At 36.6% G+C, this 27398-nt stretch overlaps 3 protein-coding genes across 6 annotated transcripts in view; 1 reads left to right on the top strand and 2 right to left on the bottom strand.

Moving 5' to 3' along the window:
- LOC127442317 (apoptotic chromatin condensation inducer in the nucleus-like) overlaps positions 1–6099 on the bottom strand; it is a 36359-nt gene extending 30260 nt beyond the window's left edge. For both annotated transcript variants that reach the window (XM_051700241.1, XM_051700242.1), the window contains exons 1-3: positions 5932–6099; positions 4864–4929; positions 3606–3717 (exon numbers count right to left, since the gene is read on the bottom strand). In XM_051700241.1, coding sequence (XP_051556201.1) covers positions 3606–3717; positions 4864–4929; positions 5932–6069 — 316 coding nt within the window. In that variant the 5' untranslated portion in view covers positions 6070–6099. The remainder of the gene's footprint in view (positions 1–3605; positions 3718–4863; positions 4930–5931) is intronic.
- Positions 6100–6315: 216 nt separating this feature from the next.
- Positions 6316–10460, top strand: c6h14orf119 (chromosome 6 C14orf119 homolog). Its single transcript, XM_051700293.1, has 3 exons — positions 6316–6816; positions 7193–7611; positions 10084–10460. Exons 2-3 carry the CDS (start codon positions 7195–7197, stop codon positions 10255–10257), a joined length of 591 nt encoding a protein of 196 aa, XP_051556253.1. The 5' UTR covers positions 6316–6816; positions 7193–7194; the 3' UTR covers positions 10258–10460.
- A 740-nt stretch (positions 10461–11200) lies between these two features.
- The window catches only part of si:ch211-14a17.10 (putative leucine-rich repeat-containing protein DDB_G0290503), a 31097-nt gene continuing 14899 nt past the window's right edge, over positions 11201–27398 (bottom strand). Inside the window, exons 15-41 of one of the 3 annotated variants that reach the window (XM_051700248.1) lie at positions 27128–27205; positions 26892–26978; positions 26711–26788; positions 26510–26572; positions 25758–25847; positions 25522–25611; positions 25214–25303; positions 24950–25039; positions 24680–24769; positions 23434–23496; positions 23257–23316; positions 23099–23158; positions 22780–22857; positions 22180–22266; positions 22006–22086; positions 21837–21905; positions 21588–21677; positions 20364–20441; positions 19519–19608; positions 19159–19248; positions 18921–19010; positions 14879–14968; positions 14637–14726; positions 13650–13796; positions 12861–12932; positions 12735–12770; positions 11201–11918 (exon numbers count right to left, since the gene is read on the bottom strand). In XM_051700248.1, the coding sequence (XP_051556208.1) occupies positions 11365–11918; positions 12735–12770; positions 12861–12932; positions 13650–13796; positions 14637–14726; positions 14879–14968; positions 18921–19010; positions 19159–19248; positions 19519–19608; positions 20364–20441; positions 21588–21677; positions 21837–21905; positions 22006–22086; positions 22180–22266; positions 22780–22857; positions 23099–23158; positions 23257–23316; positions 23434–23496; positions 24680–24769; positions 24950–25039; positions 25214–25303; positions 25522–25611; positions 25758–25847; positions 26510–26572; positions 26711–26788; positions 26892–26978; positions 27128–27205 (2681 nt within the window). In that variant the 3' untranslated portion in view covers positions 11201–11364. Of the gene's footprint in view, positions 11919–12734; positions 12771–12860; positions 12933–13649; positions 13797–14636; positions 14727–14878; positions 14969–15167; positions 15215–18920; positions 19011–19158; positions 19249–19518; positions 19609–20363; positions 20442–21587; positions 21678–21836; positions 21906–22005; positions 22087–22179; positions 22267–22779; positions 22858–23098; positions 23159–23256; positions 23317–23433; positions 23497–24679; positions 24770–24949; positions 25040–25213; positions 25304–25521; positions 25612–25757; positions 25848–26509; positions 26573–26710; positions 26789–26891; positions 26982–27127; positions 27206–27398 lie in introns of those variants that run through there. The other 2 variants (XM_051700246.1, XR_007897471.1) reach the window with 2 other exon arrangements.

The raw sequence follows: 27398 nt of genomic DNA on the forward strand, positions 1-27398 counted from the left end.
TTTTAACGTTAAGTCCTTTAATTCACTGCTGCTACAGCCATCAAAGCACTTTTTGTTCACTGTCTGACATCAAATCCTCTGCTGTGGGTAATGTTCCTGTTATTATGCATAAGCCATAGGTTTATTTGTAAGGTGCTGTGGAGAGTATTTTTCAGGAGTCATTCTGCATATTAAGTCTGATACTGCCTTCTTTCCCATTTTAACCCTGTTACAGATAGTTTTGTGCAATAAAGAAGTTATAGTTATTTTGCCTATTTATTTGTTGAATATCCATCAGTTCCATTGTTAAAGGGCTGAGCTTAGGGCTGTCACGATTAACAAATTTGGCTGACGATTAGTTGTCAAACAAATAATTGCGATAATGATGATTAATTGTCAGTTTTAGGGCTCTCACGATTATGATGATTAATTGTCAGTTTTAGGGCTTTCACGATTATGACCATTAATTGTCATACAAATTGCCACGCTTTTGTCATAGGTGTATGTGTGCTTCATAAACCTTGAGAAGTCATTCATTCATATTTAACTTTTACATAATTTCCTTTAAGGCTTTACATATCAAATCAAAATATTTCAAAATACTGAAAATATCTGTTCTCTACTTGGTCAATTTACAATGGTACATTTTGCATTTATACTGTTGTTATTGGAACCCAGCCAACCTGAATAGCTGTTATATTATTTTACAGTGCATTCAGAAAGTATTCAGACCCCTTCACATTCACAAAAATGCTTTAAATTATTTTTTTCACATCAATCTACACTCCATACCCCATAATGACAGCAAAAACCAGATGTTTTATAACTTTGCAAATTTATTAAAAAGAAAAAAACTTAAATATCCCACTGACATAAGTATTCAGACCCTTAACTCAGTACTTATGGGGATTTTCCACTGCACGGTATGGCTGGACTCGACTCTGCTCGCTTTTTGGGGGTTTTCCACTGTGGATAGTACCTGGGACTTTTTTTTAAGTACCACCTCGGTCCAGGTTCCAAGCGAGCCAAGCCGATACTAAATGTGACATCAAAACCCTGCAGCTCACTGACTGGTCAGAGAGAAGAGTCACTACCAGTGTCACTGGATTTGCAACACGGGACATCAACCCGCTAGTTTTAAATTTAGCAACAGCGGTAGCAGTATCATTTGTTCACGCGACTTTCGAATCGTAAAAAGAAATGGCTGTGTGCAAAACAATGCCGTGGTCAATAAACGAGGTGCAGACGTTCCTCTGGTTAGTAGCCGAGGTGAGGATCCAACGAGAGCTGGATGGGGCGACGCAAAGAGGCGGCGCAACTATGACGATCAGCCTATAATCCCACCCACGTTGAGGCTGCACTAAACTGCAGTGGAAAAGCAAGCTCAGAAAAGTAAAATGAGTCGAGTCGAACCATAACGTGCAGTGGAAATGTGCCAATTAGTTGAAGCACCTTTGGCAGCGATTACAATCTTTTTGGGTATGATGCGACAAGCTTTGCACACCTGGATTTGGGGATTTTCTGCCATTCTTCTCTGCAGATCCTCTCAAGCTCTGTCAGGTTGGATGGGGACTGTTGGTGGACAGCCATTTTCAGGTCTCTTCAGAGATGTTCGATTGGATTTGAGTCCGGCTCTGGCTGGGCCACTCAAGGATATTCACAGAGTTGTCCCTTAGCCACTCTAGCATTGTCTTGGCTGTGTGCTTGGGATCATTGTCCTGTTGGAAGGTGAACATTCAACCCTGACCAGTCCCCCAATTCCTGCTGCTGAAAAACATCCCCACAGCATGATGCTACCACCACCATGACTCACCGCTGGTACGGTATTGCGCAAGTGATGGGCGGTGCCTGGTTTCCTCCAGACATGACTTTTGAAACTAAGGCCAAACAGTTCAATCTTCTTTTCATCAGACCAGAGAATCTTGTTTCTCACAGTCTGAGAGTCCTTTAGGTGCTTTTTTGCAACAAGGCGAGGCTTCCATCTGGACACTCTGCCATAAAGCCCAGATTGGTGGAGTGTTGCAGTGATGGTTGTCCTTCTGCAAGTTTCTCCCATCTCTAAACATGATCTCTGGAGCTCAACCAAGGCCCTTCTGTCCCGATTGCTCAGTTTGGCCTGGCGGCCAGCTCTAGGAAGAGTCCTGGTTGTTCCAAACTTCTTCCATTTAAGAATTACGGAGGCCACTGTGCTGTTGGGAACCTTCAATGCAGGCAGTTCCTTTGAACTTGGTTTTTGCTCTGATATGCATTTTCAGCTGTGAGACCTTATATAGACAGGTGTGTGCCTTTCCAAATCATGTCCAATAAATTGAATTTGCCACAGGTGGACTCCAATCAAGGTGTAGCAACTTCTCAAAGATGATCCAGAGAAATGGGATGCACCTGAGCTAAATTTCAAGCGTCATAGCAAAGGGTCTGAATACTTATGTCAATGTGATATTTCAGTTTTTTTTATGAAATTTGCAAAGTTATCAAAAAACTGGTTTTTGCTTTGTCATTATGGGGTATGGAGTGTAGATTGATGTGGGAAAAAAATCATAATTTAAAGCATTTTAGCATAAGGCTGCAACATAAAAATGTGAAAAGAATTAAGGGGTCTGAATACTTTCTGAATGCACTGTATATTAAAGTATGCAATAGTAAAATATTCATATCCAAAATTCTTCACTTTAATGCATTACTTTAGGGCTCTCTGATTAAACCCACAAGCCCTTAAATCACATGAAGAAAGACCTTTGAGATTGTGTTGCTTCATTCTATCATCTCAGGCATGACACAGGGCTGCTCTGTGTTCCTGCATGTCATTAACTCTCCGTTTATGAACCCACAACGACAAATAACATTTGCCATTACACAATTGTTAAATGAAAGTGAAACCAGAGCGCTTTGCTTTCACTAAAATCCTTGTTTATGTTTTCGCAGAAATCTGGAGCAAACCTCCGCAGATGGTGCACACATCACAGCGCTTCAAGTCTGGTTCAGAAGCGGTTAATCTTCACTTGTTCTTAAGGTGTGATGGTTGAGTTCAATTGAATGACACACTGAAACACGTAGTTCCTTCCTTTATTTGGACAGTAAAATGGGACTGGAACTTAGTGCAAAATAATTGCGGTTATCTCAAATAACTGCAGTTCTCTCACATAACTGCGGTTAGATCAAATAACCGCGATCAGACGATTAATTAATAATTGCAACAAGCCTAGCTGAGCTAAATGTCTATATATCCTTTTGAAACGTGTCTTTTAGGGGTCACATGGACTGCAGCCTAATTTTAGATGGATTTTTACATTTTACAGTTTTAACACGACTAGTCAACTAATAGATCAAACAAGGCATCGACTAGTCGATTATGAAAATTGGTAGTTTTGCACATGCCAAACTTTTACCTGCAAATTCTGCATTACAGAGTGAAAGAAATGTCAAGTCAGACAACTGTTTTCAGTAAACATTAGATTTCTAAGAAAAAAGGTGTTAACAGCTAAATACTGTAGATTGTAACATCAAATCACAATACAGAATCGCAATGTAGTATTGAATCGGCTATTAAATATTGATGTAATATCGAATCGGGAGGTCTGTGGCAATTCCCAGACCTAGTGGAAACAGGTCCATACTTCTGTACTCACCATCAGTTTCTGCAGCCTCTCGTGCTTCTCTCTCCAAGCGTTGCCTGAGAAGCTCTTGCTGTTTGGCCAGGTACTGTTTAATAAAGCTGTTCTGACTCATCTCCTCCCCAATCTAAACAAGTACACATGCAAGGCAAAATGGTATGGTTGTTTTAGTGCAGGAAAGCTATGCTTATAAGTAGTGTTGTCACAGTCCCAGCGACAGTACCGACGGTACCGTCAGTAGTCGGTACCGATACCAGTGAAGTTTCACAGTTCTCGATACCACAGCAAAAATATGCTAATATGATAATATGCTATTGTAATATTTCCAGAACATTTTTTAAAGTTTAATTTAATTTCATCATCAAAATGGTGTCTAATCAATAAATATTTTAAACTTTTAACATGTGAAAATAGAACTTTACAACATGTCATTGTATTTTTTATTTTTTTTGCCAAACTTTTATTTGTATTATGTCTTGCTTGTGATATTTTGATTAACTATTATTATTATTACTACAGTGAACATTACATTTTACTATACAGTTGTAATATATTTGTATTCAATTTTCAGGCACGTAGATTTGTGCTTTTATTATGACGTGTGTTTTTTTGCCAGAAGCTTCACTTTTCCTGGAAAATAGTTCGGGTCACGGCGCAGTGTGATCATTGAAGACTTTTAAGTCACGTCTTTACACTGGCCTTTGAGTCTGACAAATAAAATGTAGGACACAGTTTTGAAGTGTTTGTATGTTTTACATTTTATTACTGTTAAGCACATTTAAAGCACAGATGCAGTGATTTTAATTATATGAATATTGCTTGGTTCACAATGGATAAGTGCTCTGCTCTGTCATCAGATACGTGAATGATTCTCAATGTCTGTGGAGTTTTTAGTGGATGAGCGGTCAGATTTATTTAAAGTACGCAGCTCTTCCACAGTGCGATTGCAGCCTTCAGCGGTTTAATAAATCACAGTGGGACATGTCACAATTTTAATTTGATTGTCCATTTCAGTGTACAAAGAGTAACAGAGCACACATTCAGAATAAGCCTGTGAGCATTTTAAAGCTGTCATGTGTCAGGCATACATACAGCTGGTACCTGATAGAGTCGGTGCTCGCTACTACCGGTACTGCGGAAACACTGGTATCGTTACAACTTTTTTATTTTAGTATCGACTTAGTACCGAAGTACCGGTATTTTGACAACACTACTCACAAGAACAAATAGTAGCATGCTAACTTCTACTATAAAACTTTACGATTCAGCTCACCCGGGAGTTAGGTTGCAGGCCAATGTGAGGTGTGGAGGTTCTCTGAAGGTTCTCCAACATGAGAGCCTATTGCACATGCAAAATGAAAGACACATTTCATTAACTGTACTAAATGTTGCACTTACATTTACTCATTTAGCACTTGCTTTTATCCAAAGCAGATGAGAGTAACACACTTTAGCAAAGGATTGCCACTGAAACATGTCAAAACCTCTAAGTCTTGAACTGGATAACATGCGCAGTGTTGCATTATATGCAGTAAGCTGCGAGCTCTTCAACATGACTTTAAGTTGTTTAATTAGAGGCAACGAGAGAAAGCAACAAGAGACGAGAGATGTTTTCATTCATGAATATTTCAGATAGAGTAACTGCAAAATAAATAATGTTCTTTCTACATCTGTTTAAATAACTCCATTTAAGTATGTGTAACAAATAGTAGCGTGACGACCCTAATCAGAAAAGTGAGACAGACAGACAGTTGTTTACATCTGCTCGGCAAAAGTAACTAGGTAGCGGCGGCGCCCAAACACATCAATCAATCAAATCCTCCCACCGAAGCAAAGCGACTTCAGTGTTTATTTTAAAAAGCACTAGACATTCAAGAGACCAGTTTCGACAACATGTATATAATCTCTCTCTCAAAAACAAACAAACAAACAAAAAAAACTATTATTTAAAAGACTTGTTGGTAAGCGCGTCCCCGTCTCATGACCCCCACCCCCAAGCACCTTATGCACTAACAAAGCGCGACCCCGCCGACAACTTAAAAAAACCTCACAGTTCATAGCCATCCTGAGACATGTAAACACAACCACATCATCCCGAATCCGCTGCGACGCTAGTCCCCACACAGAACACAGGTAAAACAAAGATGCACAGAAATTAAATGGAGCTTTTGCACGTATCTAACACATACAGAGACAAGTCATAGCGGGGGTACACGATGACACATTACAAACTGCACGAGAACCCCAGCTAGTGCGCGCTAGCGCGAGACCACCAACGCTCGGCCTCCGAATCACGGCCCTCCGACTCCGCGCGGCCGAGAAATCACCAGCTCCCACTTACCCCCTTGAGCCTCTTGATGAGAGCATTCTTCTGGCCGCTTTTCGGAAGCCCTCTCTCTTCCAGCGCCGCTTTCAAATCCGCCACCCGGAGCGAATGGAGCGGCCTCCCGTCCAGCGTAACGTCCTCGAGGTCCGCCATCTTGATTCCCCTCGCTCGTTCTGTAGCTCGCGCGGACCGCAACGCCTTCGCCAATGACGTCAGCGCGCCACACTCGATTCCGGAAGAGGCGGAGTCGATGCAGAGAACAGAAGTTGTTTGATGTTTTTCGAAGTAAAAGGCCAATAAACATATGTTATATGTCTAAAGCATCTTGCTCATAATGTTGGTGTTCAGATTTGGATTGCTTCCTGTAATTTGACAACATTAAACCAATACATAGGCAAACAAGTACGCTTTTAAGCCAGTTTAATATTCAAACTGTAGGCTAATACTATCCGCGTACACTATTGTTTTGATAAATAAGATACATATTGTGTTATTTTGTTTTTTTAAAGTAATGGCAAATTGACTGAAATCTCTTGCCCTTCAATCATGTCGTAGGTTCAGTCTTATTATATGAGAAATCGTTTGCCGCAATTTACACAATCTTAGACGAATCATTAAATTAACAGATTATTAATAAGAATAAATGGAATTTCGGATTTTATAATATTTTGGGTTTGCCACGGGTCCAGGGCATAGCCTTGTATAATCTATTCAAGCAACATATACAAAGCCCCCCCACTGTCAGACAGCAGATGCAATCGGTTTAATGAACAGCGAGTAGCTCCGTTTGCATTTCCCTGCTTAGCTCAGTCGATATCCATTTCCCCACCTGTTTACCGACGCTGAAACTAACAACATGCTTTTTTTCGACGGAAGGTGACAAATCTAACTGCGACGAGGGTAACATTTTATTTCTGGTCATATTCTGATGCATGTAACCTATAAAAGGGAGGTTGCCCGTTGTGTTTTGGTCAGCTAGCAATCTAACGTTAGCGAGCCCATTGTAAGGAAGTGTTGCGCAAGGGAATACAACCATGCAGTTCAATTACAAGTGTTAAGATGGAAAAACGGCATCATTTTATTAAGTCTTTTTACAGGTGTAATGATATGTGTCAATATGTATAAAATGTGGCTTGCTGGATGTCATACGATGTTTAGTTTACGTATAAAGTTTTGTATAGTAAACAAAAATTCAACAAGTCTCTTTAAAGATTATAGATGTGATTATTATCAGCATGAAATTGTCGGCTAAATGTTCCTTTTCTGTCTTTATTAGAAATGGCTTGGTTCCATCAGGCTTTCCAAGGCTCAAGCCAACCAGATGCCTCAATGATGCCCCAAATGGCGGAAGATCCATCCCAAACACAAGTCTCCAACTACACAGCTACACAGTTAGGAATGTCTGATAGACATGGTTGGTCAAACCTTCCTCCAGTCCCCATCACAAACTTTCCCTCTGCCTCAGGGGGCATGGTCCCCCAACGTTTGGACGAACTGTCCTGCACATCCCTCAACATGGGGGCAAGAGTAGACCCCATGCCATTGTCGTATGTGACACTTCAGGAGCAGCGATGTGCACTCAGTTGGTTTTTGGGATGGAATCCTGCTCAGAAGGAGCGCTTTCTTGAAGATTTGATCTCAAAGGCTGTGCCTGGAAAGGTCTCCAGTTTATTGGATCAGCTCAACACATTACAGGTGACTTTGACAAAAGATGCTTTGCAGGTCGATCTGTATGTCAAGGGTCTTATGAAGTGGAGTTTTGTGAGTATAAGTGTGCTTGAATAATTCTAAATGTGGACTACAGTTAACCTTTCGGAGATATACACATTTAAAATGTATGGGAAAACGAAGCAAAGATATTCATTTGAGTATCTAACATTGACCCTTCCCCCAACACCTGCCATCAGCTAGCAATGGCAAGTAGCAAATCATGGTTCAAGCCTGTGACTTAAAGGAATATTCCGGGTTCAGTACAAGTTAAGCACAATCAACAGCATTTGTGGCTTAATATTGATTACCACAAAAATAAATGTTGACCTGTCCCTTCCTTTTCTTAAAGGTGCATTCAGTAATTTTTGTCCTCATTAAAAAAAGTTTTAACTCCTAAACACATTAATTGTATTTTTGCAATATATGTAGGAAATCATGAATACTTACATTGTAATGAAGACTCCAGTCATATCACTAACCTTGTATAAGGTGTTTTATTCTACATGGAGGGGGTCCGCACATGGGGCTGACATTTTAGAATCACATGACCAGCCGAATACTACTCGCTTAATCTCAGTAACCGTCATGTTATTTGACATTTTCACTCATTGATTAAAGTAATCATGGCTGACTGTGAATACTACATTTCTGCAGTGGCATCTGAAACTGAAAACTGTTGATTTTGACACGAAGACAAAAGTTACCGAGTGCACCTTTAAAAAAAATAGCACAAATCTGGGTTACAGTAAGGCATTTACAATGGAAGTGAATGCGGCCAATCCATAAATGATACTGTTTCAAAAATAAAACCACGAGACATAAACAAAATGCGTGTGTTAACATGATTGTAGTGTGATTAAAAATCACTTACTAAACTTTTCTGTATTATTCTGATAGCAGAGATTATTTAGCAAAGATGGGTCACTTCTATTTAAACAGTCCACAGATGTAGAGAGGAAGTCCCGCCTTAAAATTAAAAGAGCCAATCACCTTTTAAATACAGACATCACCTGTCAAACAACTCTAGAACACGCTCATTAGCTATACAAGCCAGGGATTTTTTTTTTTAGCATAATATGAGGTAAAGAATCTCAATTTATGATATTGTCAGATTTTATTGCTGATTTAAAATATGTCCTCTGATCGTAATCTTGACCAACCATTTTTGAGATTTTGGTCTTTCTCCATTGAAGTAGACTGGAGCTGCACTGTCATGACAGGAATAGCCTCCCGAGAGCGTTCCAAAGATGGCCAACAGTGGACTGACTTGCTAGAAAGACTTTGGTTATAGACAATTTAACAACTTCATTGCCATGATGATGTAATTTCAACAGGCCCTTAATGACTGTAAAAATTACAATATAAGCAACTTTACAGCTCGAATAATATATGAGTTTTACCAGAGGAATTAATGTAAGTGCTTTTATAAAATTATAAACTTCACATTTATGTCTTTAAACCCTAAAAACATTAGCCCCATTCACTTCCATAGTGCCTCACTGTAACCTCGATTTGTGCTTTTTTTTAAAGAAAAGGAGGGACAAGTCAAAATTAATTTTTGTGGTAATCAACATTATGCCACAAATGCTGTCGACTGAGCTTAACTTGTATTGAACCCGGAATATTCCTTTACACCAAAGCCTATTGGCTATGTTTATATGCTCTTTTATATGTCCTGCCCCAACGTCCTGTTGCAAGTTTCACTTATGTCAACACAGAAAACTTCACTCATCAAGCATTTCATGGAGTCTTTAACATGGGCTCCATTGATTTGTTAATGAAGTCTGTAAATGTAATTTATTTTTGTCTGTTTGTAATGGAATAAATTAAAGGAATATTCCGGTTTCAATACAAGTTTAGCTCAATCGACAGCATTTGTGGCATAATGTTGATTACCACAAAAAACAAAAACAAAAAAAAAACATTTTGACTCGTTTTCTTTGCTTTTCTTAAAAAAAAAAAAAAAAAAAAAAAAGTCAAAATCAAGGTTAAAGTGAGTCACGTACAATGGAAGTGTACTTTTTTTTTTCTTTTAAAACTTATTTGAGCTATTGTTTAAATCATTGTTTTTATGTTATTTTAGGGTTTACAGCATTAAATGGCAGCTAAGTTGTAAAATTGGAATTAACTTTATACAGAAATCATGAAATCAATAAAATGTTACCACGTTTATTGTTTACATCTTGTGGCTATACTTTCGAAACATTTTATTTTAACTGTTTTTATTGGACCCATTCACTTTCATAGTAAGTGCCTCACTGTAACCTTGAATTTTGCTGCTGCTTTTTTTTTTTTTTTTTTTTAAGTCAAAAAAATTATTTAGTAATCTACATTTTGCCACAAATGCTGTCGATTGGACTTAACTTGTCTTGAACCTGGAATATTACTTTAAGTATTGTAGGTAATCTTTCCTCACACACTATCACAACTTTTACTCATATTTTCTCTCTGCTTAAGGTGAATGATCGCCCACCTAACATTTTTGAATGCCAGTTAAGGCTGTGGACACAGTGGTTCGAGTCATGGAGTGAAGAGGAAAGAAATGCCTTTTTAAACAGCTTAGAGGAGAAGGACCCTGTCTTTGTTGCTTACTTCTATAGTCGGGTTGCTGGAACAGCAGGCAGAGATTAGAAAAGGGCCACTCTTCAGAATTAATTGAAACCCAGTCTTCTATGGGCTGTTATACTGGTGTAGGCTGTAGGCTATTTGAAAATCTATGCACCCTAAGACTTTCTTCTTTAGTTCAAGGAGGAAATGTTGACACTTCAAGGAATATTCAGGGTCCAATATAAGTTATGATCAATCGACAGCATTTGTGGCATAACGTTGATTACTTGACTTGTCCCTGCTTTTCTTTAAAAAAAAAAAAAAAAGCAAAAATCTGGGATACAGTGAACAAATCACAAAAGTGAATGGGGACAATCCATAAAGGTTAAAATACTTACTGTTTCAGAAGTATAGTCACAAGACAAACAAAATTAGTTAACACGATTGTAGTGTAATAAAATCACTTACTAACCTTTTCTGTGTAAAGTCATAGCCAATTTTACAACATCGTTGCCATGACAACATAACAATATAAACCCTAAAATGACCATATTAACGACGATTTAAAAAAACTTTACAGCTCAAATAATACATGAGTGTTAACAAAAGAATTAAAGAAAGTGCTTTTATTAAATTATAAGTTTAACATTTCTGCCTTTAAACCCTCCAAAAAATTGGCCCCATTCGCTTCCATTGTAAGTGCCTCACTGTAACCTCGATTTTTGCTTATAAAGAAAAGAAGGGACAAGTAGAAAGTATTGTTTGTGGTATTTAACATTATGCCACAAATGCTTTCAATTGAGCTTAACTTGTGTTAAACCCTGAATATTATAATATCTAAATTGAAAGCAAATTCTTAAACTCTTGTCATTGGAGAAAAAAAATTTGGAGAGTATTTTTGTGTTCTAAGATGAAAATAAAAATGTAAATGTTTTCCACTCTTTATTTGTGGTTTCTTCTCTTGGATTTACCAGTTGAAGTTGACTAATATGAATTTTGAAAAAGACACAAAAAGTTAAAATAAATGTTGATGTTAATCAAATATGGCTGCTTTATTAAAATAAAAGAGTCAAAGACATTCAAGCATACAATGAGGAGTAGTCACTCAAGCCAATTATCAAAGAAGATAATTTTGTCCCCTTTTTTTGTTTGTTTTGCATATTACAACAACAGACTCTTAATACATGGAAATCATTCCTGGAGCCACTTGGTGGATTGGACTTCTTTAAAGATCAAAGGAGGGTCATTAATATTAGAGTCACTGCACGTCTCAATAAATGGATGGAGTTTTCCCTGAAACTCATTACCACTGAACTTATAGATTACCTGCCTCCTTTCCGCATCATAAAAGGTTATCACTTTCCTGTTAAAATCCACCAAGACCCCAATAACAGATGTATCCGGTAAATTAAGTACAACTGGATTATCAGCAATAGCAATATGTTGTCCATCTCTTCTCCTGAGAAGAACCCAATACCCAGCTCGAGGGCCATATGTTAGAATGCCCTTTCTTTGAGCTGATTCTTTGGCCACTCCCACAACATAACAGTTTCTTCCAGCCACCCTTATTTCCCAGTACTGCTTTCCAGAGTCATATCCATTTTTTCCCAGAGCTGCAATGGCTATGTCATACCGCTCAGGGTTGTTGGGTACATTCTGAGGAAGTACAGAGGTTCGTGCCTCTCTATCATCTTGAGACAGGATGAGTCTGCGGTGTGCTGTGTTTTGGTCTAGCCTGGGCCAATCTGACAAAGTGAAAAGACATATCAGTTAAGTTGCCATTTTTTTACAGGCCATACTGCCATAAAAATGTAAAACGCAGTAGCTACTACACAGCAGAACTGTAACTGAGGAATAAAAAAATAGTTTCATTGTTACTTTGCTTTAGTGTGGGTTGTTTAGAGCGTATGTTACACCACTCCTTGTCTCTCTTCACTGGCTGCCGGTTGATGCACGTATCAAATTCAAGGCTCTGATGCTGGCATACAGAACAGTCACTGGGTCTGCTCCAGCATACCTAAAATCAATTCTGTAGAGCTACGTGCCCACTAGAAACCTGTGGTCGGCTAAGGAACGTCGCCTTGTTGTACCAACACAAAGAGGCACCAAAACACTTTCCCAGACTTTCGGCTTCATCATACCACGTTGGTGGAATGACCTTCCCAACTCCATCCGTGAAGCTGACTCACTTTCTGACTTCAAAAAACAGCTAAAAACACATCTTTTCCATGGGGGCTTAACCAGTCACTGGTTGAATGCTACTATTCTGATGCTAGTGAAACATTGTAATGTGGCACTTTTCGTACCACTGTCTCCTTAAGATGATTTGCTTATGTTTTCCTCTTTATGCCAAATGAATAAATGTAAATGTATAAATGTTCTCACACTCCATTTCCTCTGAATCAGAGGATAGTTGAGCCAAACCCCACCTGTCACAGGTCTCATTATAGTCTAAGAGACCGATTTCAGTCATAATTTTGAAATAATGTGTAGTTACTTTGTGTTGCTTATGCTTTTTGTTTGCTCTGTGAATTATAATCAGATTGAGATCACTAACTTACCAGTCTTGGGAGTTTCATTTATTTGTTTTATTTGTTCTGAAAGAGAGAAAAAAAAAAAAAGGTTAATGAACAGAAAATATTATTGGCAAACAATTATTTTTATCTTAGATAAAACAAATATCTCACCTTCAAGAATCTTCACCTTTTCAGTAGCTTCTTTCACTTGTTGATCAAGTTTCTTATTCTCATTGATTACATCTATAAATATTGTGCAAATATTAAAATATGTCAGTTTAAAATGGGCAAAAAAGGAGTCCTTCTACACTGCAAACACTAATGTTCAAAATAGGAGAGTAAATGTTAAAATTAAGTGTTATGTCATGCGTCTTTGTGCAAGATGAATTTAAAGGGGGACTTGTTAGTGTTTAATGTTTTGTTGTGTTATTTAGAAGATATTCTATGTTGGAGTTTTGGGGGTTACCATTACGGTGAATAGTGGAGTTTGAGCTTACATTGAAGACAGGTACAAGTTAAGAATGTTGTATTTTGCTTTACTCATTGAACAATTGCTATGCTAATCAAAGCATAGTGTCCAATCAGCATGCATTCAGCATGCTAGCATTAATTGTACTAATATATTCTAGCTAGTACTAGCTAGGTTTCCTCTAAGTAATTATGTTGAGATTACTTGTTAATTTTAAGTTTAGCCATTTTAAATTTAGAGTTAAATTTAAAGTTAAGTGCCATCAAAATGTATGAGTTAACTTACTCAATATTTCAAGTTAAGAGAAATTAACATACATGTGTAGTACAAAATTAAAATCGGAAAGTTTTATTAACTTAAAAAATGTATGTAACTGATTGGTTCAAATTTTTTGAGTTCTGCTAACTTATTAGGGTTTACAGTGCAGAGACCATGTATGAGTTATGTGCATCGTTCATTGACTGTACCATAGATTTTTGCAACCCACTGACCTTTGTATTTATTTTTCTCTTTTTCAAGCTCAGCCTTTGTCTTATCACTTTCTTTTTCCAATGCAGAAATGGCTTCATCCTTCTCCTTGAGTTTGCGGTCCTGGTTCGCAAGCTCTTGTTTTTGTTTTTCAAACTTCTCCTTTAAGTCTGAAAAAGCGGACAAAAACAATCAGTTGAAAGACTCAATGTATTGTGAGGCATAGAACATTTTCAAATAAACAGATTAAAAAAAAAAAAAAGTAGTCAAACTGATTCTACCACATTATAATGGGCTAAATGTGATGGTTAAAACTACAAAACTCATCAAGACTAGCTGATTGGGCAATTAAAATGTTTTATTTTATGGTTTTGGAAAAAGCACATGTCTTTAATTTTCTCATCGTTTACCCAGATGTGTATGAAGATTTTTAGAAGAATATCTCAGCTTTGTAGGTCCATAAAATGCAAGTGAATGGTGACCAGAACTCCAAAAGCTCCAAAAAGGAGATAAAGTTATCATAAACGTAATCCACAAGGCTTCAGTGGTTTAATCAATGTAACCTGAAGCGATCCAGTTGGTTTTGGGTGAGAACAGACCAAAATATAAATCCTTTTTCACTGTCCATCTTGACAGCAGTCTTCTTGATGATCATGATTTCAAGCACGTCCAATAGCGCCATCTAGCACTCTGCGTATGCATCAAGCACTAGGAAGTGTAATTGAGCTTGAAATCATGATCTTGCCTAGAGACTGCAATGACAAGATGTAAAGTGAAAAATTAGTTATATTTTGGTCTGTTCTCACCCAAAACCAGCTGGATCACTTCAGAGTCATATGGATTACTTTTATGCTGACTGTATCTCCTTTTTGGAGTTCTGGTCACCATATACTTGCATTGTAAAGACCTACAGAGCTGAGATATTCTTCTAAAAATCTTTGTCTGGGTCTAGCAGATGAAAAAGTTTTTGGGTGAACTATCTCTTTAATTTTTTGACAGTATGATCATACCGGAGATTTCTTTCTGTGTTTTCTCCTGCAAATTATTTTTCTCCTCTGTGATTTTCTTCAGGTCTTCGTTCAGTTTATTCTGCTTGTTGACTAAAGTAAAAGGGCAAACAATTACTAATTACTAATTACTGATAATGCATAGGTGACTATTAAACCAAACATTTTAAAGTATGAATTTTTGTGTTAGATTATCTGGCAAAAAAGGGGAAGTTATCTCCATTTATAACTTGATATTTCCTTACTCAAGGCATTATTTTCATCATTTTTCTCCTTTAGTTGTGCTTCCTTGTTGACAAGTTGCTGGTCCTTTGTTTTCAGTTGTGTCTCTAGTTCTGAGGCAAAAAAAATAAAAAAATTACAAGATAACAACATGAATCTCATCAAGTGCAAAAACTGCAGCAAGATAAAAAAAAATTCATGTGTATAGATTGACAGTTCAGTATTGAAACAATTCATCTGAACAGAAGCCCTTTGTGTCAAGTACATTATATTGTTTACTGACTGTACAAAAGGGTTTTCCTTCCTACTGACCATTGCTTTTTTCATATGCTTGTTTCAAACTTGACACTTCTATCAATCTAGTCAGACAATGAGAATAAGATAAGACTGAATAAGACATAGGAAATCTAAAAGATACTTTATGGTCAGGCCTATTTACCATTACTAGATTTCTGGCCTATGAATTTGAAAGATATCGCACAAAAATCATTTTTATATTCATAGAAATACTGTACATGTAGTTAAAAAAAAATAAAAATAAAAATAAAAATACTATAGACATTTCCATTACTTTTCAGAATTTGACATTTCCAGTCCTGGGGCCTCATGTATAAATGTTGCATACGCACAAAAATGTCCGTACGCCGCTTCTCACGCTCACGATGAGATTTATAAAAAAGTAAACTTGACGTGAAAATGTGCGCACCGCCACGCAATTGTGTAAATTGGCAACTCTAGCTGGACAAATAATGAACTGAAAAGACTGATTATAACTGTATTTTTTTTAGAATAAAAAAGTATGTAGTTAAGCACTTGAATCAGAAGTAATCGTTGTCAAGCCAATGGTAGGCTATTTTAATTTTATGTAAGTCATTGAAAAGGCATTCAAATATAAGCTGTAAAAATCAAATATTGGTTTTGGATCCACTGCGTTTGGAGGACTTTCCCATGTCATCATTGAGAAGGAACATGCAGTAACTTAAAATGACAGTGAAGATTTCTTAGTTTGTGATATTTTCTGTTCCCAAAGGCAACAGTGTTGGCCAAAAATATTGGCACCCGTGGTAAATATGAGCAAAGAAGGCTGTGAAAAAAAAATCAGCGTTGTTTATCCTTTTGATCTTTCATTTAAAAAAATCACAAAAATCGAACCTTTAATTGAAGTAAAACAATTAAAACAGAGGAAATATCTCATTATTAAATACATATTTTTCTCCAAAACGCATTGGCCATAATTGTTGGCACCCTTTTATTCAATACTTTTTGCAACCTCCCTTTGCCAAAATAACAGCTCTGAGTCATCTCTTATAATGCCTAATGAGGTTGGAGAACACCTAGCAAGTGATCTGAGACCATTCCTCCACACAGAATCTCTCCAGATCCTTCAAATTCAGAGGTCCACACTGGTGGTCTCTCCTCTTCAGATCACCCCACAGGTTTTCTATGGGGTTCAGGCCAGGGGACTGGGATGGCCATGGCAGAACCTTGATTTTGTGGCCATGGCAGAACCTTGATTTTGTGGTCAGTGAACCATTTTTGTGTTGATATTTTGTGTGTTTTGGATCATTGTCCTGTTGGAAGATCCAGCCAGGGCCCATTGTAAGCTTTCTGGCAGAGGCAGCCAGGGTTTTATTTTTTATCTGTTGGTATTTGATAGAGTCAGTGATGCCTTGTATCCGAACAAGATGTCCAGGACCTCTGGCAGAAAAACAGCCCCACAGCATTAACGATCCAGCACCACATTAACCGTGGGCATTGGGTACTACTTCATCTCTGTGTGTATCAAACCCATCTCTGGTGTTTGCTGCCAAAAAGCTCTTTTTTTTTGTGGGTTTCATCTGACCATAGAACCTGGTCGCATTTGAAGTTCCAGTAGCATCTGGCAAACTGAAGATGCTTGAGTTTGTTGTTGGATGAGAGCAGATTCCTACAATTCTCCAGCTGTGATACTTGGAGATTCTTTGGCCACTTGAACCATCCTCCTCACTGTGCGTGGAGACAATATAGACGCACGTCCTTTTCCAGACCGATTCTTAAGATCTCCAGTTGAGGGGGCCTGGGTAGCTCAGCGAGTAAATACGCTGACTACCACCCCTGGAGTTCGAGTCCAGGGCGTGCTGAGTGACTCCAGCCAGGTCTCCTAAGCAACCAAATTGGCCCGATTGATAGGGAGGGTAGAGTCACATGGGGTAACCTCCTCATGGTCGCCATAATGTGGTTTGCTCTCGGTGGGGTGCATGGTGAGTTGTACGTGGATGCCGCGGAGAATAGCGTGAACCCTCCACATGCGCTATGTCTCCGTGGTAACGTGCTTAGAGCGCATTGGGAATTGGGCATTCCAAATTGGGGAGAAAAGGGGAGGAAAAAAATCACAACAACAAAAAAAGGTCTCCAGTTGATTGGAACTTGTTAATTACTGCCCTGATGTTGGAAATGGGCATTTTCAATGCTTTGGCTATTTTCTTATAGCCACTTCCCATTTTGTGAAGCTCAACAACCTTTTGCCGCACATCAGAACTATATTGTTTAGTCTAACCCACTGTGATTGATGATTATGGGAATTTGGCCTGTGTGTTACCTCATATTTATACCCCTGTGAAACAGGAAGTCATGGCTGAACAATTTCATTTTCCAAGTCACCCAGGAGCACTAAAAATTTAAAATATGAATGGGAATATACTTCAGATATATTGTACTCATAAGAATTTCTAGGGGTGCCAATAATTGTGGCCAACATGTTTTGGAGAAAAATATTTATATAAAAATGAGATATTTCTCCTCTTTCAATTCTTTTACTTCAATGAAAGGTTAGATTATTTTGAATTTTTTTGAATGAAAGATCAAAAGGATAAACAATGCAGATTTTTTCACAGCCTTCTTTGCTCATATTTACCAAGGGTGCCAATATTTTTGGCCACAACTGTATACCAGAAATCATGTACTGAGATAAGAACAGCATTTGAATAAAAATGATCTGTGATGCACACTTGACTCTGACTGACGTGAAATGGCTTGGTAAAACAGACAGTATAAGACAGGCACTGCTGGCCACATTTAGTAGTCGAACAGACCATTGGAGAGGCGTGTATTGTACAGCTGCAAACAGGTACAACAATGCATGTAAAATGCGCATCAAATGTGTTGCTTGCTCCACTTCATCCCGACCCTCATCACAATGAAACCCCTGTTCTAGTCTAATAAAAACATCGTGAAAAATACATTTGCCGTTCAGCTGTTTAAAAAAATAAATAAAAAATACCAGTCAAATATAAAATCGTAGTAATCCAATGATATCAGACAATGCTGCAAAGACTTTTAATAAATTTTGTTTTGTTTCCAGTATTAAATATTTAACTTCTCAATAAAAACACCCTTAAAACGGTTTCTGAGATGCAAAATTGCTTAGGTTAGATTTATGTTTGCAACAATAAAAACATTTTGCCAAGGGATATTCAACATACATTCTCTAAAAACAAGTTTATATCTTATTAAATAATGTTTTTCCATGGTGCAGCATCTAACCTTTGGGCATATGTGACATTTACAGACTATATTATCTCTTATAATACAGTTTCTCGTACCGTTAAATGCAGTAATCACGTGTATGGATGGTGAAATGCATATGGTAATTGTATGCAGATGAGGAAATGCATAGTAAAAACAGGCGTTGTACACTCCATATATGGTTATTTTGGGGAGGAGATGGGTGGAGAATGAATCACGTGCATGTACGCACAATCTTCCACTAGCTGGGATTTATTAAGGGAACTATGCGCAGGTTCTGGCATATGTACGGTTTTATAAATCTGAATTTGTTTTGTGCGTATACGCAAAATCTGACTTTTGTGTTTACGCACACTTTTAGGAAGAAATCTAAGCAGAATTTTATACATGAGGCCCCTGGAAATTATAATAATAATAATAATAATAAAAATCCCTGATATTTCCAGGTTTTCCATGACCATGGGAATACTGCCTGGAAATGTCAACTGGATTATGAACTTGATCATAGACAGTGAATTCAAGCAAACAACAGTGTTTGGTGTTTTGACAGTGTGGTCTTACCAGAGATTTTTTCCTGTGCTTTGTTTAGTGACTGATTTTTCTCCTCTGTTATTTTTTTAAGGTCATCACTTAGATCATTCAGCTTCTTGACTAAAACAAATGACATAAAACTGAAATTCTTGGAATGCATAAGAAACTATACAATATTAAATCAAACATAAATGGTTGGTTTATTTTGCAATGTTTATGTTGGATTTTCTGTCAGTTGTCTCCATTCATAACTAGATGTTTTTCTTACTCAAGGCAGCATTTTCAGCATTTGTCTCCTGCAGTTCATCTTGAGTGTTAGCAAGTTGCTTGTTCTTCAGTTTAAGCTGTTTCTCTAGAGCTGAGAAAAAAAGGCAAAATAAGATCTATTAGCATCAATCTATCATTAAATCTATGCATCAAGTGTGTAATGTGATCATAATTTTTTTTTTTTAATGTGCAATAAATATGATTGACAATTAGAATTTTCGCCCAGTTTTAAGTCCTCCGTGATGATATGTGAACAGAATGGCCTTTCACAGGCAGCAGCATTTGCAATTCTAGGGCAAACAAAAAACTTACATAGACAACTCAATTACTGGTTAAAAGCACATCGGGAGTTAAAACTTACATTCAATCGTACTGTCTGATTCTTGTTGCAGCTTTGTCAATTTTTGTTTGATTTCTATAGCCTCCTTCTCTAGTTGTTTTATCTTTTCCTCTGTCAATGAATAAAGAAAGAGCATATTCAGAAGATGCAACTCAAAGACTAACTGAGGACAAAATGTAAATGTCTGTGCATAGTACATATAAAAATATATTTTAGCCTATTTTTAAGATGTTTTACATTTCAATTTTATAACAAATTTCCGTCAAATTGAATTGTATAATCTTTAAACATTATAACAGAATAAACAGAATAAAACATTATTTAATTTTGTGAAAGATTATTTAATTCAATTTGATGGAAATTTGCTATGAAAGTGAAATGCGTAAATCTTAAAATATTTTTTTAGTGTAATTAAATCTTGTGCTGAATTAATAAAATATGGCATTCAGGATTCAATGCAATACAAGTGTAAAATTACTTTCACAAAATAAACTTTCACTTTCTATTTACTGAATTTTGACTGAATTTTAAAATGCAACTGTAAATTCTGTGCCATTAGCGTCACAAAATGGAATTGTAAGACGTTTCCAGAACACTCCCCCTGTTTTCCATTGGTTGGCCAAACAGATAGTCCCGCCCCAAACTCACACAATTGGTTGAGCCAATGTTGCTGTGTCGGGCCGTTTGGGATGCTCAAACAAACAGAGCAATGTTTTGAAAGTGCCACAGAGCGTATACATCTCTTTTGGGGGAGATCAAGCAACCAATGACTTAGTTATAGTAGTCTCGGCATATCAAGCTTGGATAGAAGAAAGTAATTTAATATCACAAAATGACACACTTCACTTTTAAGCAATGCTACTTACGCAGCTGAGCTGACTGTTCACAGTTAGCCTTCAAAACCAAAATCTCATTTTGCTTCTTCCCTATTTCCTTCTTTAGACCTGACAAAAAATTTGATAAAAATCATGTGTAAAAAATCATCTTTGTACTTTTAATCAACTGAATAATCAGCATTCTTCAGATTGTTCAGAGACACAATTAAAAGGATAGTTCATCCCAGATCTGTATGACTTTCTTTCTACTGCTGAAGATTTTTAGAAAAAAATTTCAGCTCTGTTGGGCCTTACAATGCAAGTAAATGGTGATCAGACCTTTATAGCTCCAAAAATCACATAAAGGAATTATATAAGTAATCCATTCGACTCCAGTGGTTAAATCCATATATTCAGAAGCGATATGATGGGAGTGGGTGAGAAACAGATAAATATTTAAGTCCTTTTTTACTCTAAATCATCTTTCAGATGTAAAAGTGAAACTAAACAGGCACCACATGTGACTTTCAGATGTAAAAGTAAAAGTGAAGATTTAAGGGGCAGTCACGCTAGGCTTTGAGCACGCACATTTTTTTCGTACAACCAGGACCAGGATATGATGTCATGCGGGAGGACTTATGGTGTAAGTAAATAATAGATAAAAAAAACCAAATAATATTATATTAAAAATGTTAAAATATATTGTCAACTCACTTTCCTGCAACAATAAAACATGCAGCTTTAAAATATGTATTCTTTGTATTGAGCCAAGAGGTCAGTGTGTGACGTTTCCATCTTTTATAGGTCATGCATCCTCTCGTCGTCCAAATTCACGATTCAGAGTTCACCAAGCTTGAACTTTGGTTCACCATGTTGTAAGAAATTTCTTCGTACAAGCTTATATTTCCGGTCTCCCATGTTCAGATGCGTTTGAATGGAAGTGTGACTGCCCCTTTAGAGTAAAAGGACTTAAATTTTGATCTGCTTTTCACCAACACCTATTATATCACTTCTAAAGATATGGATTTAACAACTGGAGTTATAAGGATTATTTTTATGTTTTTTTAAAGTAATTTTTGGAGCTACAAATGTCTGGTCACCATTCACTTGCATTGTAGGACCAACAGAGCTGAAATATTCTTCTAAATATCTTTGTTTGTGTTCTGCAGAAGAAAAAAGTCATACACATCTGGGATGGCATGAGGGTGAGTAAATGATGAGAGAATTTTCATTTTTGGGTGAACTATCCCTTTAATAAATTTAAGACTGACACACCATTGATTTCTAAAGCGTATTCCTCTTGCATTTTCACTTGTGCTTTTTTTAGTCTGGCCATTGATTCCTTTATAGAGATCATCTTCAAGGCTGTAAAAATTCACAAGAAAAAGAGATGACAGATAAGATAACACACAACTAACTTTCTCTGTTAGTAAACCTTGATCAATTTGAAATAAGGTTTTATTTTTATTTTTTTTCAGTACTTTCGTGTGCGCAGGTTCTTTGAATGGTCAAATGGAAACTCACTTAGTTCAAGTCCCTGCTCTCCAGAGTTTTTCAGCTCAGTCAATAAATTATTCAATTCTACTTCCAGTACTAAAAGAAGAGTAGAATGTCATCAATTGTGAACCAATGGATATGATGTTTGTGTAAAGGAGGACACTAAGAGAGTACATATGGATAAGTTTAAACTCACTGAGAATCTTTGCTAAATTCTTTTCCGTTGGATCATCTTGTAGTTTCCATATCTCAGTTAGCAATTTAAATACATCCAGAACTGTAACAAATCAAAGTGAAGGTGAGCAACAGTCTCTCTTTGCAATAATACAGAAGAAGGAAAATGGTTTCAGCAAAATGGTGCTGCACTCACTTTTGGCTGAAACTGATCCCTCAGCTTTCAATTTCTTGTTTGCCTCCTCCAGTTCTTGTTTCTTTTTTTCTAGTTCTTTCCTTAGTTCTGAGAAGCAGATAAACAGGAATGGACAAAAGCATCCAAAAATGTTTACTACTTGATCATCGTTTACTACTTGCATTGTTTCCTCCCTTGGATTAAACTCTTTTGATGGTGTTATTCTCAGTTGTAAGAGACTTTATCATCAATAAAGTAAAAAGCAAATATGTGGATGTATATCACTACAAATTTTTGAGATATTATGAATACCATACAGTCAACTGTTGGTGGGGGACTGAAAATTCTATTTCTGAATAACATTTTCTTTTCGTTTTGAGATATTTACGGTTGCATTCACAAAAATTATAATTATGGAAAGCCTTACCCCTGCAGCTTTATGTGCCCTTTTCAATATGTGGTTTACTCAATAAAATAACTGTGTTTGTTCAAATTTGATTTAAGTCAAATGTCATGTCATATGATAATATCAGCTCCAGTATACAGCCCAATTACAAATCACCCACTATGGTACTCTCAGAAAAAAGTCACGACTCAGTGTCAGAATTAATAGACATGCACCTTCACTATTTGATTCTCCTGTTGAAATTTGCTTGTCCAGGGCCTCCACTTCATCAATTAGAGTTTTAATGATAAAAACTGGAGAGAGAAAAAAACACATTAGAAAGAAAGAATACTTGACAATAAAAAGTGAAAAACTTACCAGGTTTAATACGAGATTGTTTTAGAGAAAGATGTTTTTCATTATATTTTCATGGTGTTAATTATATTGATTTCTATTTTCTGTAAAGCTGCTTTGAATGATGTGTAACAAAATTGACTTGACTTGATTTTGATTAATGTTGTCATTAATTCAGTTACAAACCAACATCTCACTCACCTTTCTGAAGGATGTTACTGCTCAGTTTAGAAACTGTATTGTTATATTCAGCCTTCATGTCTGTAACACACAGCCAGCAAATATCCTGTTTACACAGGCGTCCTGATGTTAGGAGTAAAGACTTCTATGAGGAGAATAATCTCCTTTTAATAACTTACTATCATATTTCTGCTGGAGTTCAGTGCATTTTGAAGTTTCTATGAGATCTTGCTTCAACTCTAGAGAGTAAAACAGAGGGGCATACAATTACAGATAGGAAATTGTTCTTTAGAGTGATGACTTAAAATGCTCTTAATTGCTGAAGTTCACATGTTGTATAACTAAATGTTTTTTACTTCTGTTCTCGTCCCGAATTTTGGCATTTTCCTCCTCCTTCTTCATGAGGTTGTCATGAAGTTCTAGAAAGAACCACTGCATTTTAGTTTTATTCAGCATATTAGATGGATGGATGTATCAGATAGATGAATGAATGGATCAGATAGATGGATTGATAAGATTTATGTATGTATAGATGGATGGATGAATGAATGATGGATGGATGGGTGGGAGGATGGATGGATGGATGGATCAGATGGATGGATGATGAATGAATGGATCAGATGATGGATGGATGGATTGGTGGGAGGATGGATGTATGTATGGATGGATCAGATGGATGGATGAATTAATTGAACAGAAGGATGGATCAGATGGATGGATGAATGGGATGGATGTATCAGATGGATGGATGGATGGATGAATGAATGGACAGATGGATGGGGAGGATGGGTGAATGGATGGATTGGATGGATAAGATGTATAGGTGGGAGGATGAATGAATGGATGGATGAGATGGATGATGGATGGATGGATGGATGGATGGATGGATTTATTAGATGGATGGGTGGGAGGATGGATGGATGGATGGATTTATTAGATGGATGGGTGGGAGGATGGATGGATGGATGGATAAGATGGATGGAAGGAAAAGATGTATGGGTGGGAAGATGTATGTATGGATCAATGGATCAGATGCATGGATGCATGAATTAATGGATGGATGGATGGATCAAATGGATGGATGTATGGATGGATCAGATGGATGGATGGATTATGGATCAGATGAATGGATGGATGGATGGATGAATAAAATAGATAGATCAGATGGATGGGTGGGAGGATAGATGGTTGTATGGATGGATGAGCGGATGGATGAGATGGATATATGGATGGATCAGATGGATGGATGAGTGGATGGATGAATGGATGGATCATATGGATGGATCAAATTGATGGATGGATGAATGGATCAGAGGGATGGATCGATGGATGGATAAGATGAATAGATCAGATGGATAGGTGGGAGGATGGATGGATGGGTGGGAGGATGGATAGATGGATGAGTGGATGGATTAAATGGATGATGGATGAGTAGTGGATGGATGAATGGTGGATCATATTGATGGATGGTTGGATCATATGGATGGTTAAGATTGATGGATGGATGGATGAATGGAGAGATGGATCAGACAGATGAATGAATGAATGAATGAATGAGTGGATAGATGGATCAAAGGGATGAATGGATGGAATTAAACTCACGAGCTATTCTGGCATTTACAAGCGCTTCGTTTTCTTGGATCTGCTGTTTCATGACTCTAATCTCGTCTATGAGATTGTTAATCTTCATAACTATGGGGACATCAGATTAGAGTGTTATACAGCAATGATATAAAGTTCTGAGTCATTGAGAGAAAAATCCAAAAATGCATGTTTTATCCTCTTATATTTATCATTTTAAGCAACCAGACATCATCCTCAGTTTTCTGACTGGGTAAATGTATTTAAATATCTCAGAACTTCTCTACTCACGTTGTGATGCTATTTTGGCATCCTTCTCATTTAGTTCTTTAGTTGCGTCATTAAATGCCTGATTACTTTTTTTTAGTTGTTCTTCAAGATCTGTGACAGAGAAAAAAATGCACTGTTTAAATGAATAATTCAGCAAGAGGTAAAAATAAATACATTGACTATATGACTCAAAAAACCCTGGAGACTGAAAATGTTTCAAAATAATTACAGTAGACAAATTCTCTCAGGTGCTTATGTAATAGATAATACAAATGTGTGTGGAACCTTTAATGTTCTGTTTTGCAGTCTCTTGAACTTTGTCTATTTGCATTTTCAGCGCTGACAATTCTTTCTTCAGAACAGCAATCTCTGTCTCTGCAGTCAAAGCAATTTTTGAACAGTTTAGATTCCCACTGAATTGCTGTTATGCGCTCATTAGTTATAACTATTTTAAAGTGCAGTCATGAATTTTTTCCATCATTAAAATGGTTTTCCCCTAAAAAAATGAATAGTACTTTTGAAAAATATGTTTACAATTTCATGAATGAGGCATTAAAAACGAAAAGATGATTGAAGAAAACATTGTCACTCACGAAGTTGACTGACGTCACTGGTTGCAGCTGCCAGCTCTTTGTTTTTTTCACGCAACATATCCTCCTTGTTGCTTAGTTTCTTTTGAAGCTCTGTCAGAAATCAGTGTTATTATAGCAAAGATCCAGCCCGAATGGTTACAATCTCTTCATGTGTAACACTCGTATTTATTAGATAAAACGAATATTAAGAAATGTTTGGCCACTGTTTTAAGCTCTTAAATGTAATTTATACCAACCAATTTTCTGCAGCTCAGCCTGGTCGGACACAGTTTTCAGCATTTGCCTTATCCAGGTTACATCAGATTGGAGGGCCATGAATTTTAGCACTGAGAAAAGAGGACAACATGAAACATAGAATGTAATAAAAATAATTTATAAATAAATAAAAAACTTTGTGTAGCACCTCTCATACTTCAAATACTGCTCAAAGTGACACTGATATTATAGATATCAAAATACACTATTAGAGATATTGAAAAATATCAGATCCATCAAAGACAGTGACTGTGGCTAAATAATATCTCTTGTTCTGCCTATATTAAAAATAAATAAGTATGTGAACAAATGATTTATTTATTTAGTTAGTGTTGTTCTCGTATTGTATTTTACAGGGGTGCAAACTCATGAGAGGTGAAAAAGGTGAGAAAGTCATAGCAGGTATTCTAGATATATATTTTCAGTTGATTTTTTAGTTGTTTTTAAAGCAGCTTTTTTTGTTGCATTTAAAGCTTTTAAAGTGTTTAAGCTTAAAGTAACCATTTCGAGTGACTTTAACAAGGAAAATATAGAAAATGTTACCAAAAATTTAGGCAAATTAGATGAAAAAAAGTGACTTTTGCTTAAAGGTGAGTGGTTTGCATCACATGTTTTAAATGGCTATTAAAAAAAAACTGTGCAAAAAGGAGTAAAAATTGTATGGTATGAAGGTGAATACAACTGCAGATAAGATCAGCCTTGTGTCCAAAAAGCACCATATTTCTCCACTCACTCAATTTTGCAGGATTATTGTCATTTAATTTTGTAATCAAGTCCAGCAAATTCTTCTGCAGATCTGAACAAAAACAAAAACAAAAAACAATCAGAAGCAGGTTTCAACATCAGTGTAGAAAGTGAACTGAAATCTTACTGTACCATCTTTGTCCCCATTTGTATAACTAAATGCTGCATGTCTCATGTAATAACTACTCACCCATGATTTGATTTAAGTTATTAGGATCATCACTCTGTAGCTTCCAAATGTTCTCTATTTGTGATATTACCTGTAAAGCTGACAAGCAAAGACAAAGACAAAGACATGCATGCTTAGTTGTGGGTTAATAGACTAACCTTACGGCATAGATATTAAAACTAAGAAAGTAAACTGGTCATACTTTTTTCAGAGTTAGCATCACTTTTTTTAAGCTCCTCCTTTTTAACCTTCAGGTCCTTGAGTTTGTCATCCAGTGCTCGCTTCAAATCTACTATAAATGCATTAAAATAATATAGTTCATAACATAATTCATGAAAACCAAAAGAAAACTTTAACTCATTTTGTTATCCGAAGACCTCTGTTGATGCTGATTACTGGTCACATTGTGTAAATTAATAAAAGGTCAGAAACACTCACAGTCATTATTAGATGAAGATGCTTCAATTTGTTTCGTTATTTTGTCTATTTCAAAGCCCAGCACAATAATCTGGAGAACTGTGAAAAAAAGAAAAAAAAATTGACGTAGAATAAAGTATATCAATTTGTGCTGAAACTAATGGATGTAAATATACAGGTGCATCTCAATAAATTAGAATGTCGTGGAAAAGTTCATTTATTTCAGTAATTCAACTCAAATTGTGAAACTCGTGTATTAAATAAATTCAATGCACACAGACTGAAGTAGTTT

This window comes from Myxocyprinus asiaticus, chromosome 6 (genome assembly GCF_019703515.2).
Source record: "Myxocyprinus asiaticus isolate MX2 ecotype Aquarium Trade chromosome 6, UBuf_Myxa_2, whole genome shotgun sequence".
In the NCBI taxonomy this organism is placed as follows: domain Eukaryota; kingdom Metazoa; phylum Chordata; class Actinopteri; order Cypriniformes; family Catostomidae; genus Myxocyprinus; species Myxocyprinus asiaticus.